The sequence below is a fragment of the Adiantum capillus-veneris genome, chromosome 10, assembly GCF_014529385.1.
Source record: "Adiantum capillus-veneris isolate H3 chromosome 10, ASM1452938v2, whole genome shotgun sequence".
NCBI classification, from domain to species: domain Eukaryota; kingdom Viridiplantae; phylum Streptophyta; class Polypodiopsida; order Polypodiales; family Pteridaceae; genus Adiantum; species Adiantum capillus-veneris.
The window spans coordinates 8,291,577-8,305,104 of NC_140940.1; the positions used below are offsets into that span (position 1 = coordinate 8,291,577).

General features: G+C 45.6%; 1 protein-coding gene across 1 annotated transcript; it reads right to left on the reverse strand.

Annotated features, from left to right (window-relative positions):
• Positions 1-6,946: 6,946 nt before the first annotated feature.
• Positions 6,947-9,105, reverse strand: LOC147448409 (uncharacterized). The gene is made up of 3 exons (XM_086521034.1): positions 8,609-9,105; positions 7,720-8,535; positions 6,947-7,464 (listed from the first exon to the last, which is right to left on the reverse strand). Exons 1-3 carry the CDS (start codon positions 8,789-8,791, stop codon positions 7,099-7,101), a joined length of 1,365 nt encoding a protein of 454 aa, XP_086377160.1. The 5' UTR covers positions 8,792-9,105; the 3' UTR covers positions 6,947-7,098.
• Between the last annotated feature and the right edge of the window lie 4,423 nt (positions 9,106-13,528).

Here is a 13,528-nt window from a genome sequence, read left to right on the forward strand (position 1 = left end):
AGAGAGAGAGAGAGAGAGAGAGAGAGAGAGAGAGAGAGAGAGAGAGAGAGAGAGAGAGAGAGAGAGAGAGAGAGAGAGAGAGAGAGAGAGAGAGGAAGCAGGGTCACTCTTTATCAATGGTGTCCCTATGGTGCACACGAGTGCATCAAATGATTCATAGGTCCTTACTTGCTGTGAAGGTGTTACTATAAGTCGTTCGATGGATAGACTTGCTAGGCTATAAGATAAATATTTTAATACACAATAATGGAGCATGGTGTTACATACTTAAGGCACAAAAAAATTATCGAAGACCATGCCTTTATGGCCGCAGCAAGACAACAATGGAGCTTTGATTTTATGACTGGTGTTACATTCTTAAGCACCCAAAAAAGCATTGAAGACCCTGCCTTTATGGCCGCAGCAACGCGCGGGTTACATACTAGTTTAGGATAACGTAAGAAGAAGAAGAAGAAGAAGAAGCGAGAGAGAGGAAGAAGTGAAGGAAGATGAGAAGAGAGAGAGAGAGAGAGAGAGAGAGAGAGAGAGAGAGAGAGAAGCCTACAAAATCCTTACCTTATTATAATGTCAATCCTTGGAGAATAACGGCTACTTAGTGCTACAAACATGACTGAAAAGTAGCCTAACCACTACGAACATGTAGACTTGCATAGAGAGAGAGAGAGAGAGAGAGAGAGGGGGGGGGGGGGGGGGGGGGGGGGGGGGGGGGACTATTCTTCAATCCCTGCCATCGTCAAACATATGGAACATCATCCCTTATGTGGGAGATGAAAAAATAGGATGATACATTTGGTGTGCTATATATCCTTCTATGTCGGAAGCGGGGATTATGTAGATTGCTGCCCAATGAATTATAATTCTCTCTCTCTCTCTCTCTCTCTCTCTCTCTCTCTCTCTCTCTCTCTCTCTCTCTCTCTCTCTCTCTCTCTCTCTCTCTCTCTCTCTCTCTCTCTCTCTCTCTCTTCATTTCATAGGTGCATTCAAGTTCATGATACACAGGCTATAGACCAACCACTCTAATTGTCTTTACAGCACATGTGTAGTCACTTACCTATGATGGATGAGGGCCAAACGTATTTTGATGATGTACTCTCTCTCTCTCTCTCTCTCTCTCTCTCTCTCTCTCTCTCTCTCTCTCTCTCTCTCTCTCTCTCTCTCTCTCTCTCTCTCTCTCTCTCTCTCTCTCCTTTTCCTTCCTTCCTTCCTTCCTCTGTATGGCACCATCACTTCATTTAATTCAAAAACGACATATGATAAATAACAATATTTTCTAATCCAATTAATAAAAATCAAGCAATATTCTATAGCAAAGTTTGAGAGAAAGTAAAGGAGAGCTATGGACGCAGGCCACGACATAAACGGGTTGCTGGCTTGATGAGGCTGCAAGTGGTTGGCAAATCAGAGTGTTATCAGTTCTTTTATATTTCGCAGTTGTCGCTTCTCTTTCTAGTGTTTAGTCACACGTAAGAGGTGGTATGCAAGGGTGTGCAAAAGGCGTAGACGTGCAAGCAATCTTATTTTTCCCAACGTACAGATCACTGGCCTTGCAACGTCCCACATTAGTTCAAGTGGTTGAGGTGTTGATTCGCATGCGTAGTGATTTGAGTTCGACTCCTAACTCTGATCCTTTCAGAAATGCTCATGTAGAATAAAAAATTAGGGTAAAACCCCCAATTGAAGGCCAGCTAAGAGAAAGAGGCACATACAATGGGTGTGATTCACCATTTTTAGTGCTGAAGGGCACAAACGATAGCTATAGGTGAAGGGGATCGGGGAGCACCACAGACAGAGAATGAGAGAGAGAAGGAGACACACGACACACAGATATGGGTGGGGAGACTCCAAAGAGTGAGCAGCCCCCTATACACTTATGCTATGTATAAGGTATACAAGTCAGTGGGCGCCCAGACTCTGGGCGGCCGGGCAAGGCACAGACGCCTATACCCCAACAACCTCCCACTTAAAGGCGACTGTGCCTTTAAACAAGGGAACCTAGTCTAAAGACTAAAAAAGGTGAGAGAAAACCGCTCTCAACCGATGCCCACTGGCTGGCTGTGATCGTGTGCATCCGGCTGTCCTGCTCCCATGTAAGTCCATACACCACCAGACGTACCGCACACGTACTGCAAGTATGTACGCAATACCTGCAAACCTCCCCTATGCTCTATGTCGAGATCAGTCATCGAACGACTGATCAACCCTGCTGCAAATGCTCCCACTGCAGCTGCTATGTCGGGCCTCGAGATCAGCATCTCGTACATAAGGACACCGAACGTTGATGCAACCCTGGCAACCTCTGCCACCTCCAACTCAGAACTCAACACATGGCAATCCTGTCCCCTATCATAGAGACCATGGCACTCTGACTCCGAGCTCTGGAGTGACTCCTCGTGCCCACCACATATCACATGTGTACCAAGTGTATCCATATGTCCTGAATCTGCATCAAGCTCTGGCATAAGCATATCAAGAAATGACTCCACAATAGTCGACATCTCAACATCCATGTGAGTCATCTCTGTCATCACCTCTGATGACTCATCCTGTTGTGACTCACTAGAGCTGTCCCGCTCTACCTGTGCATCCGTAGACACAACCTGCACAACAAGGTCACTACTCTGCACTCCATGCAAAGCATCCTGCAACCCACAAGCAAAAGAGACTCGCCTGCTCTCTCGCTCTCTACCTGACTGCGTGATCACAGAGACAACACCGTCTCTCACGTGATCCACATGCAATGGGTAACCTGTACCACTCCTGGCACCTCTCGCAATCACTAGCGAACCCAAATGCATCACAAAATCTCGCTCTCGTAGCGAGATCTGACATCCACAATCTCTAAGCTGACCAATCGAGATCAAACTCACTGTCAAATCTGGTACATAGCGCACATGTCGTAACAAGTAAGATGCACCACTCGGTAATGACAGTCTCACATCTCCTGCACCTACTATCGCATGCACCGATCCATCGTTCAAACGTACACTGCCAAGCATCCCGCTAGAATAGCTACAAAACCATGCACGATGCGGCGTGACATGAAACATAGCATCTGCGTCTAGCAACCACTGCGAAGGGAGTGCACTATCTACATGTATAGCATCTCGTGCATAGCTCGAGGTAAAAGTGACATCCCCGTCACTAGTATACTTCGACACTACATCTGCCTCAACTGTCAAAGCAACTGAGTCCATGGCATCACTACATACATCTCTGAGACTGCCATGTCTCCTACGATGTCGCATACGACGAAAACAACGCCGTCTAACGTGTCCAGAATGACCACAATACCAACATGCCACCTGTCGGCGTGCTCGTGAATGTACATGTCTCACACGAGTCCGTGATGATTCAGATCTATCATACATATCATGTAATCTGCGCCAAAGTGCTCTCGAAGTAGTCTCATACATAACAAGAGCATATACAGATTCCGCAAGGTGCAAAGAGAGCGTAGATAGTGCCATCTCCTCTAGCTCCTGCCACTGATCGTCAGACATGTTTGAAGGTCTACCTGCATCACCACTCAATGGTCGATGCAACCCTCGCTGTGTCAATGCATCAAGCATACACTCTCTCCATGCCGCAAAGTCTGACCCATCAAACACGTGCATCTGTGAGAGGTCACAATCTGATCGATCACCTGTCTCTGCCATGAGCACAATGTAGCAAACTAGAAAGCAAAACCACCTCACCAACAACACCTGGAAACTGTCTACCAATATGGCCAGAAACACAATGTAAAACCTGTGAGACACACTCCAAAATAGAGCTCCCGCAATGTCAATACAAGCCTCGCCTGCTCTAGTATCACACTGCAATCTGTGAGCTAATCACCAAGCCCACATTGTGTGGTATCGATGCATACACACGCTATCGATGCATACACACGCACAAATCTCCCACCTACAGAGAACACCGCACACAAATGCTGAGTGCAACCCGCAATCTCTACCTAGATCGCATAAATGGTGCGCATAAAACTCCTGGGAAAATTTCGCCAGAGTTTCGTCAGTAAAACGGCCACAAAACCAGTAACCAAACTGACTGTACACTCAAAACCATGAGCAACGAAAGAGCATCAAACCGCACTCCAAATGCATGCACCAATCTCCACACTTTGCATACATCATTTCAAACACCTGCAAATCTAGTACACAAATATCTGCTCTACCTGTGACTGCCAAAAAACATGCTCGAGGCATACATTGCCGAGCTCAAAATGCAATCACATTAGTCTCTCTGAGCATCAAACCACATAAGGCATACATCGTATCCTCCCACCTGTGAGGAAACTTGCAGCAAATATCACTCTCACATCTGAGAGCAAACCATGTGTGGAATCCTCGACACACAATAAACAACTGCTGCTGCTGCAGAAAATTCAATGTTCAGAATTTTAAAATTCTGATATGACGAGCGCGTCCGGAGCGTGCCAAAACCCCAAGGTAGACTCCTGGATCATATGTATCCGAGTCCGGGTGTGAAAGCTATGCCAAAAACAGTGTTTTTGGGACCCGAGAGTGCACAAATAAACTTGCTGCTGTACCTACTGTAATTCAAAGCATAATTTCAGCAAATAGACATCACCATCGCGTCCGAGCGTGCCAAAACCCTGACCTAGACTCCTGGATCATGTAGATCTGACTCTGTATGACGGAGCTACGCAAAAAACTACGTTTTAGAGCCCAAAAATGGCAAAAACGAGCTGCACACAGTCTTCAACCTGCTCCTGCTCCACTCTACGTGATGCAATGTCCTCTCAATGCAAGCTCCAACACAAGAGCTCTGCCACAACAGCATCCAAGCACTCGAATGTCAAGCTCTCCTCCGCCGAGCACTTCTCTAACGAGCTCCACTGAGCTCAAAAGCTCCTCTCACCAAGGAAGCCGCAACCGCCTCCTCGACCAAGCTTGACCACACCAAGCTCCTAAGCTCCAAAGACAATGCTCCTCAAGCTAAAATCGCTCTCCGTGAAACTCCACCATCGAGAGCGAGCGAGCTATCGCCTCGAAGCTCTCAAAGCCGTCGTGCTCTCCGCGGTCACCATAGCTCTGATACCAATTGAAGGGGATCGGGGAGCACCACAGACAGAGAATGAGAGAGAGAAGGAGACACACGACACACAGATATGGGTGGGGAGACTCCAAAGAGTGAGCAGCCCCCTATACACTTATGTTATGTATAAGGTATACAAGTCAGTGGGCGCCCAGACTCTGGGCGGCCGAGCAAGGCATAGACGCCTATACCCCAACAATAGGTCTACGCAACCTAGCGCTAAAATCTAAGTCGACAATCGAGCAGAGACAGGGCGTAGGTAAACACGCATTTCTTTGTACCAGAAAACGACACCAATAGAGAGCCATACTTGGGAGGAGTAAAAATCCCATGGTTCCAACTAGGCTCAAACCCATGCGCTGTCCAATAAGAGACGAACACCTCATCTCGACAGTTGCCCACTACTCATGTTGAAGTGGTTACAATATTCGTACCTTTATGTATGAACTTAAGTTTTTTTTTTTTTTTTGGGGGGGGGGGGGAGGGGGGGGTAGTTCAGGTACCCCGCTTTTGATTGGCCCCTTTACCTTGAGCTTAGACTGGAGGCAAAGTGAGTATAGAATCTGAGAAAGTAATGAATAAAAATATGAAATGAGCGAGAAGGAGCTACGCATTTTCGAGTAGGAAAGAAGATAGGAAGCGAGTACTTTAGAATTTTAATTTTATAATCTACTCAACATAATATGGCGGACGGGAGTCCCCTTTGCACATGGCGCAAGCTGCAATATGAAGGCTACGTTCCCAAAGAGGGAGAGAGAAAGAGAGGGTGGACACGCGATAAAGAGAGAGAGAGAGAGAGAGAGAGAGAGAGAGAGAGAGAGAGAGGCCGCCTAAGGCGATTGGCTGTACTAGTGTGTGTGAGTGGGTGAGCGAGCCTCATTACTTTATTACACGGACATGGTCAAATGGAAACAATGGCGGAGGAGGGAAAGGCGACACACGTCAATTATCGAACCGTTTGCCCCGAATTTACCAATTTGCACGAATTTAAAATTTGCCCCGAATTTACTAATCAACTATTCAACCCACATTTACAATGAGATACTCGAATCGCCTTTATTTCAACGTACGCATGAGGACGTAGTGGTTAATATTAGCACATGGCTCATGGTGGGGAGGTCGGAAGTTCGAGACATGGGGTGCGGATCGACCCAAATTTGCAAACCTGCCCGAATTTACTTTTCTTCCCAAATTTACCAAATGCGCATCCGACGGGCCAGATCACCTTAGCCATCGATCCCATGTGAGCATGCCCATGCGAGGGTGAGCGAGTATGTCCCAACATGTTAGGATGTCATTAAATCTTGAATAGACGGCCAAAAAAAGCCCAGCCACAAACAGTCTCAGTGGGCATTTTAAAAGGGGCCCTTTCAACAGCTGAAATAAAGGCATCAAGAAGAGTATGCCTGATTTCTCCCGCCTTCAAAAAAGCTAACTGAAGTACGACATGATATTATGCATGCGAAAAAGTGATAGAAGTTGGTGGACAAAAATTAGATATTTTTCCAAGGATTTTCCTCGATGAGTTTGAGGAATTAATTAAGGGGTGAAGACCGTCGGCATGAGAAAGATACTTTGTGTGTGTCTGTGTGTGTGTGAGAGAGAGAGAGAGAGAGAGCGTGTGTGTGTGAGAGAGAGAGAGCGCTATCTCCCAAACCAACATGACATGCAGACACTGATGCTGCTCATGCATTTGAACCATCTACATTACGCAAAAGAAGAGCGTGTACCTTCCATCTACAAACAATTATACAATGATTTCATAGAATTCTCTGGAAAATGAACATGGACATGAGTACAGGCTACCTAATGATCCACTCCCTAAGCATGAAATGACTACCTAGGATTAATGCACCAGTTTATGATCCCACACAATCCATTGCACCTTCATAGCTAACATGAACTTGGGCACCAACACATCTACCAAAAATTTCATGACCATGATAGAGAAATGGCATAGCCAAATGCATGGGTGGCTTTAACCTGCAGCTGCATCTCCATGGGCCACCATCAGCTTCAGCAAGCAAGAGAAATTTTTTCTTATCCATTCGCAGCATTTAGCCAGTACTTGCGCTTCTTCTTTACATTGCCTCGAGGCGGTGAGGTTGGGGAAGCAGGTAATGACCTCCGCCCGCAGACATCCGGAACAACAGAAAACTCATTGGTGTTATCATCAGGACCAGTAAATAGGTAATCAAACGCCCAAGGCTGATCAGCAGCTGGACATTTCGGCTTCCCTGGCCCTCGAGACACACCAAGGCCAGAATGTGTCGGAGGTGAAGGCATTTGTGGAACCAATGCCACACTCTCCTCCTGAGAAGGGCTGAGCTCATGCTCCTCAAGAAAGTCTAGCTCTGCAAACCAAGGGTGCTCTTCGTGAAGGCCAAAGCCCGGTATGTTGCTTTCCTAGAGGAGAACCAAAAGGCAAACACGAGCAAAGCTCAATAATTAAATCAACAAAAGCCATCACAAATCTGCAGATTTACAGAACATAGTGATAGCACAACCATGGAGACACAAATAACGACAGACAAGTGAACGTTGATTCCTTTAATGTCAAAAACAAACTTGTTGTTCCTTTCGAGACGTGAAATACATTTACTGGCAGCTTGCTATGGACTCAATAACTTTAACAGAGTTCAATTAGCAATGCAGTGCTACCTTGGGCGGCGACAGAGTTCGGCCAGCGCTATCACAAGCACCAACCAGATCAGAGAGCAGCTCGTCGAGCCTCCATCCAGAGGCATCAGAGTTGAGATAGTCAGAGATGCTGCCGTCCCCAACCGGAGAGGAGGCATCCAGATCCATCATCACACTATCACTATTACTGTAGTAGTCATTAGTTCTGTGTCTGCTACTGCTGTTGTTTGGATTCTTGCTATTGGCCTCTTCCCGTAGAAGGGATGAGCGTATAGAACTCAAGACCGGGGCTACGAAGGGTGCCCGATGTCCCTCAGAGATCCTTTGAATGGAGATTGTGGTAGAGTTGAGTTGTGTATTGGCAGGAGGTGCTGCCTTTCTGTGGTCATTGTTGGAGGCCATACGGAGAGAGCCTTCCTTTGTCCTAGTGTAGACTCTCACAGACTTAGCGTTGATGGGAGCTAGAGCTAGCGATAACGTCTTATTACTTACTTTCTGAGGTGAAGGAGGGAGCTTGTTAACAGGTCCCTTTTTACCCATGCCACCATTATCTTTGCTGCGACTCTCTACAGCCGAAACAAAATCTTGGACGGCAGAATTCTTCAAGGCAAAATCGTTGTTTTCCTTCGAGGAGCTGGTATACGTAGTAGCTGGCATATGCTTCTCAACGGTGAGTGCTGAGCTTGTCTCTTGAGGTGGGCTCATCCCAACTGTAATGCCTACCAAGAGGATTCTTCTATGCTTGGCTGCGAGGGCATTGGCAGAATGCACCGACAAATCACAATCTCTACAGAGAAGAGCTCGGTCCTCGACGCAGAAGAAAAATGATGGCCTCTCCTGAGACCCAAACACAATATCAGCAAAACCACTCTAAAATCACATGGTCAAAACAGTGTGTACACAAACAAACCTGGCAAATGTCGCAGGTAGCTGGTTCTGAGGTGTCAGGAATGAGGGGAACCCTCTGATGCTTGCTGGCCAGCTTGTTAGCGGCATGCACCTGCGAGTCGCACGCCGAACACAGCGCTGCCTCATCGGCACAGCAAACTGTGCAGGCTACTGCGTTCTCACATACATCACATAAAAGCTTCATATCCTTGGCTAGGCAACTACAGAGCCTGCATGGGGTATCCGCTCCAAGCCAGAGAAAAGAGCGAAAGCAGGAAAGGAGATGGTTCGTTGTTATTCTTCAGGCGGCACACAATAGAGGTCCAAAAAAGGAGGGCACTAAAAATTGCAGTTGTGGCTGTGTGGGTACCTTTCAGCTATTCAATGAGTTGCATATTCAATGAGATCGTACGTGGGGTTGTATGTTTGTGAGAGAGAGAGAGAGAGAGAGAAGCTCACTGCTCACAAAATTGACAGACTACAGTGCATGTTTGTGAGGGAGACGGAAATGAGACTTCGTGCAGTGTGAGAGGGTCTGAGGAGACGGGGACGATAAAGCAACAACCGTGAAATATGTGTGCGGCTGTGCCAGCCATATTGTTTTTTGAGAAAAGAGAGAGAGAGAGAGAGAGGGTGGCACCGTGGCAGCTTGCAAGCGGCAACTTGCAGCCTTGGACGGGGTTACGGAATCAAAAGGAGGCAGTTGAGTTCAGGGACCAGAGGACAAAACGCAGAAAGGCAAAAAGGGAGTGTGAACTTTGCCTGACGAGACGAGTGTGGCCTGCGCCACCCTGTTTGCGCGCGCGTCTTTTGTGGGTTTCTCCGCCCCTCCAGGCCCGGCGGCGTCCTATCAAATGGCGGCGTTTTCTCTCTCTAAAGTCTCTTTCTATAAAAACTTCCTTTCAGGCCTAGGCTCTAGAATCTCTCCGACGCTACGAAGTGCAAACTCAACATTGCAAAGAGCCTTTACTGCAGTGTGTACAGTACGTAATCGTAGACTCTCTGTCTGGCTCTTCTGCAGCGGTTCCTCTTTGGCTCCCTCAAGCCTGGAGGCTGGCCGCTGGTGAATGGACCGGGAGCGCTGAGAGAGAGAGAGAGAGGAGAGACAGCTGTTTCGTGGCCGTCCCTCGTGGGCGAGTAGTGAGTATACCACAGTCTACTACCCACTACTCTCCGTCTCTGTGAGTCGTGACTCGTGGGCCGTGGCATACGAATCTGCCAAAAAGCTCGCCGCTCTCTAGAGACTCTCTCTCTCTCTCCCTCTCTCAGAGACTAGAGTCTCTCTCTCTCTCTCTCTCCTCTTCTCTCATGTATGTTATAGAAAGCGGTGAATGCAGTCAACAGGCCAAAACTGCATGAAACAACTCCCAAGTCCCCTGGGCCCCTTGATGATTCGCTAGGCAAACGCACCACGTGGCCACTTGTTTGTCACTCATTTGTCTCTCGAAACGTCGAAGTCGGGGAATTTGGGTCCTCGTGAAAACCACCCAAAGCCCAGCAAGTACAATTTTTTTAACCAATCAAATGTCGCCTTTTTTTTTCCCATAAAAGGCGTTGGGAGAGTATATTAGAAAAGAAACAGGGTTACATTCTTGTGGTGAACCAGGGGAAGATGACAAAAACAGGCAGTTACATGGAGGGAGTTGATCAAAATTACAAAGGCTTTTTGCAGTCATATTCCAACCTAGATGATCCTTTATACAAATATCTTTTTTTTTTTTAATTTTAATACCAAATACGCTTTTGCATTAATTAGAGAGACAAAATGTTACGTCTGTTCACCCAAGGAATGGGTAAATAGGGAGTATACAGCGGGGCAGTTCCCTTGAGAAACAGGGAATGGGTAGCTACCGATACTTTTGTCATTAGATACTCTATTTTCCACAGCAATACGCTAGCCATTTGTCATGCATATGGTGCACGTAGATTGAGCTCTGCTACAATGCACAACAATCATCAATTTTATAAGCTCTCGTTGTCTCTATTTGTGTTGATGCCGTGTACTGTGAATTGGGGATGGAGAAGGACTTAGTCTACCACGCATCGTTTGAACAGAGCCTTATAGAGAATGGAAGTTAAACCTTGTAGCCATACTTTGACATAGGTTGTCCGCGCGGTTGACCACACTACAAAGGGAGCCTTCCAAGGATTGACGTTATAACCGTGTTGTTCAATGTGTATTTTTAAGCCCACAGTCTTGGTATTAGCATCAACATGAAACTGTTGGTATATGCATCAATACCACAGTTGTTATATGGCCATTGTAATACCGATGCATAAACCGAATGTGACATCGACCCCTGTACCAATTATGTAGATACAACAAATTTCGACCCGTATATTGACGATTGTAGAAAAAAAAGTGTGTAGCAAAGCCTTGCCACCCAAGAAACCATAATATTCAAAAGGCATTTCCTCAGTACCTATGGATGCGAACTCCCTGCCTCGACCTTAACTCATGTCCTTGCAAAATCTCTCTACTAGATCCATAAATGGGGGCCTCCTCTGTAGTGAGCTTCCAAATCTTCTTTATCATGCCAACCTGCCTTGCTTAATGCGTGTGTACACTTTGCAAGCATCCTCGTGCTTGTGCTTACAAAAAGTGGGAATATAGATCAGTAGATGCTGTCTGGAAAGGAATGGCATTATGGAGGAAACGTTAATGATCTTTTCATGATGTGATTGGTAGGTTAATTACAAAGAGATTAGAGAGAGCGATTGACACTAATGGAGAAAGAAAATCATAAGTAAACTAACATGCAAATGAGTGATGGGGTAATGATAGGATGCAAAGTGGATACGAAGTGTGAAAGTTAAGCTTCTTTTATAGAGTTGGGAGAGGGCATCTGATGACCTAATTAGTGATGTCAAATGTGTAAGCTTCCAATGTAGAGAGGGTTCTCACTTGTGGTGGCGTGGATGTGTCACATATCCCACCAAGCCTCCTAGTGTGTGTCATAGTAGCACCCAAAAGTACAAAAGATATCCTCCTTAGAGAATTTGATAGTAGGGTGTATGATCAAAGTCAAAACATCCTTCCCAGAGAATTTTCAACTATGTGCAAGATCAAAATATGTATGTCCCTTGAGAATTGGCAACTAGGTGGTAGGTCAAATACAAATGGGTCTTTCTTCGATGTTAGAGATCAAAGATGAAGTCCTATTGTAAATGTTTAAAGCATTTGTGTTGTGTTGTCGATGTTGTACCACACATCCCATGCATAATATCATTTTTAGTATGCTTGTTGTGTTAATAATCTAGCTTTGCATTTTTACTAACAATTTGGATATGATAATTAATGTTTGAAAGGAATACATAGGAATCAATGATGTGGGAGACAAGAAGCATGTCAAGCAAAGGATTGAAGAAGAGAAGCCCTGTAATGGTGATTGGATGACTCAAAAATAATGCATGGAGGGGTAAATGTGACACCATAGCAAGCTAAATCGCTCGGGGGTACTATAGACAGTAAAGAAACAGATGACGATGATGACTTCATCATGATCACTCATGCCAAACCCAGGCCTGCTACAATTGATGGAATAAGTGCTTCAAAGGAAACAATAAGGAGTGTGCAAGAGCAAGCTATGAGGACTGACAACATGCAGAATGTGCAAGACGCCGATGATGACCTCCCTCTCCTGGGTTTTGTAAACAATGTGAAGCTGAAGAGGAAAGGTGGCCTGGAACAAAATCAAGAAGATCTTGGAGAGGATGCTTGTGTTGCCCTGAAGAGCACCCAGGATGACATAATCGACATTACCAAAGGTGAAAAGAAAGCCACTCGCTCATGCACTTGTAAGAAACTATGTTGAACATGATCTCTGTTGTGCCCAATTTTTGTAGTGCTAGCAAGGTGCACATCTTATGGCACGTATCTCTTTGAGTATTTATAATGGAGAAATCCCTGTTGGCATAATTATGTCTGTGTGCAATAGTTCGATAGTTTTTTCTTGTCCTTTATGGTGTCTTCATCCGATACCTTTACTGTGTTGTAGGGAAAGAGAAACTACAATTAATTGCCTTGCATGATATGAAGGTTGCCATTGCATTGAAAAAGATACAAAAAAGGCATATCGATAGGGCCAAACAGATGATAAAAAGAAAAAGATAAGATTGATAAGAGCCTAGACCGCTACCTTAAACAATGTAGGAAATTTGATGAGTACTTGAATTTTGTTCATTCCTCAGGGAAAGTTATTTTTTCCGAGTGGTATCCGCCACCGGACCCAATATGGGTGCCCAAGCTGTTGGCTGACGAGAAGCGCTCTTTGGTTCTTGATTTGAATGGCATGCTAGTTAAAGTTGTAGAGTCAAAGCATGGTGAAGTTCCCCTTGAATATGTAGGGGAAAGGATAAAGTGTTCTATGCAAGATAGGCCGTACGTATTTTGTTGCAAAGACAGCCACCAATTTTTGGATTGGTGCCTCCAGTTTTTCCATGTGCACATATGGAGCACCAACATGCAGCGTAAAGTAAATACAGTATTAGATGCAATATTTAAACCACAACGGGCAAGGATGACAAATGTTTTGGCACATGTGCATTGCGGTAAGGTGCCTTGGCTGATACATAATAAGCACGTTTTCTTCAAGCGCATGAGTATGTTTTGGAGCAACTTAATGCAGTTCAGATCCAAAAACACTTGATCATTGATGATAGTAAGTAAAAAGTGTGCCAGAACCCTGAAGGAAGTTGGCTTATTACTCCCAAGTTAGAGGACTAGACCGTTGAACAATGACAACAGTTTTTGGTAGACACTTTGGCTCCCTGGTTGTTTCTGTGGCTCCAATCGGAGCACCATGCAGCATATACAACTGACACTGGGTTTGATACTTGCCCATACGTGTTTTCTGATACAATCCTCACCTAGCTGCAAGCAGATCTACGAGAAAGCGATGAGACCGAGTGGAGGGTAGAAAACCATCGAAGACAAAGAGAG

Bases quoted from the DNA above. Each gene is read 5' to 3' on its own strand.
- LOC147448409 (XM_086521034.1), bottom strand. From the start codon at position 8,791: ATGAAGCTTTTATGTGATGTATGTGAGAACGCAGTAGCCTGCACAGTT. The intron at 8,536-8,608 runs GTTTGTTTGTGT...TTTGGGTCTCAG, and splicing joins CTACCTGCGACATTTGCCAG to GAGAGGCCATCATTTTTCTT. The intron at 7,465-7,719 runs GTAGCACTGCAT...GTTCTCCTCTAG, and splicing joins GAACTCTGTCGCCGCCCAAG to GAAAGCAACATACCGGGCTT.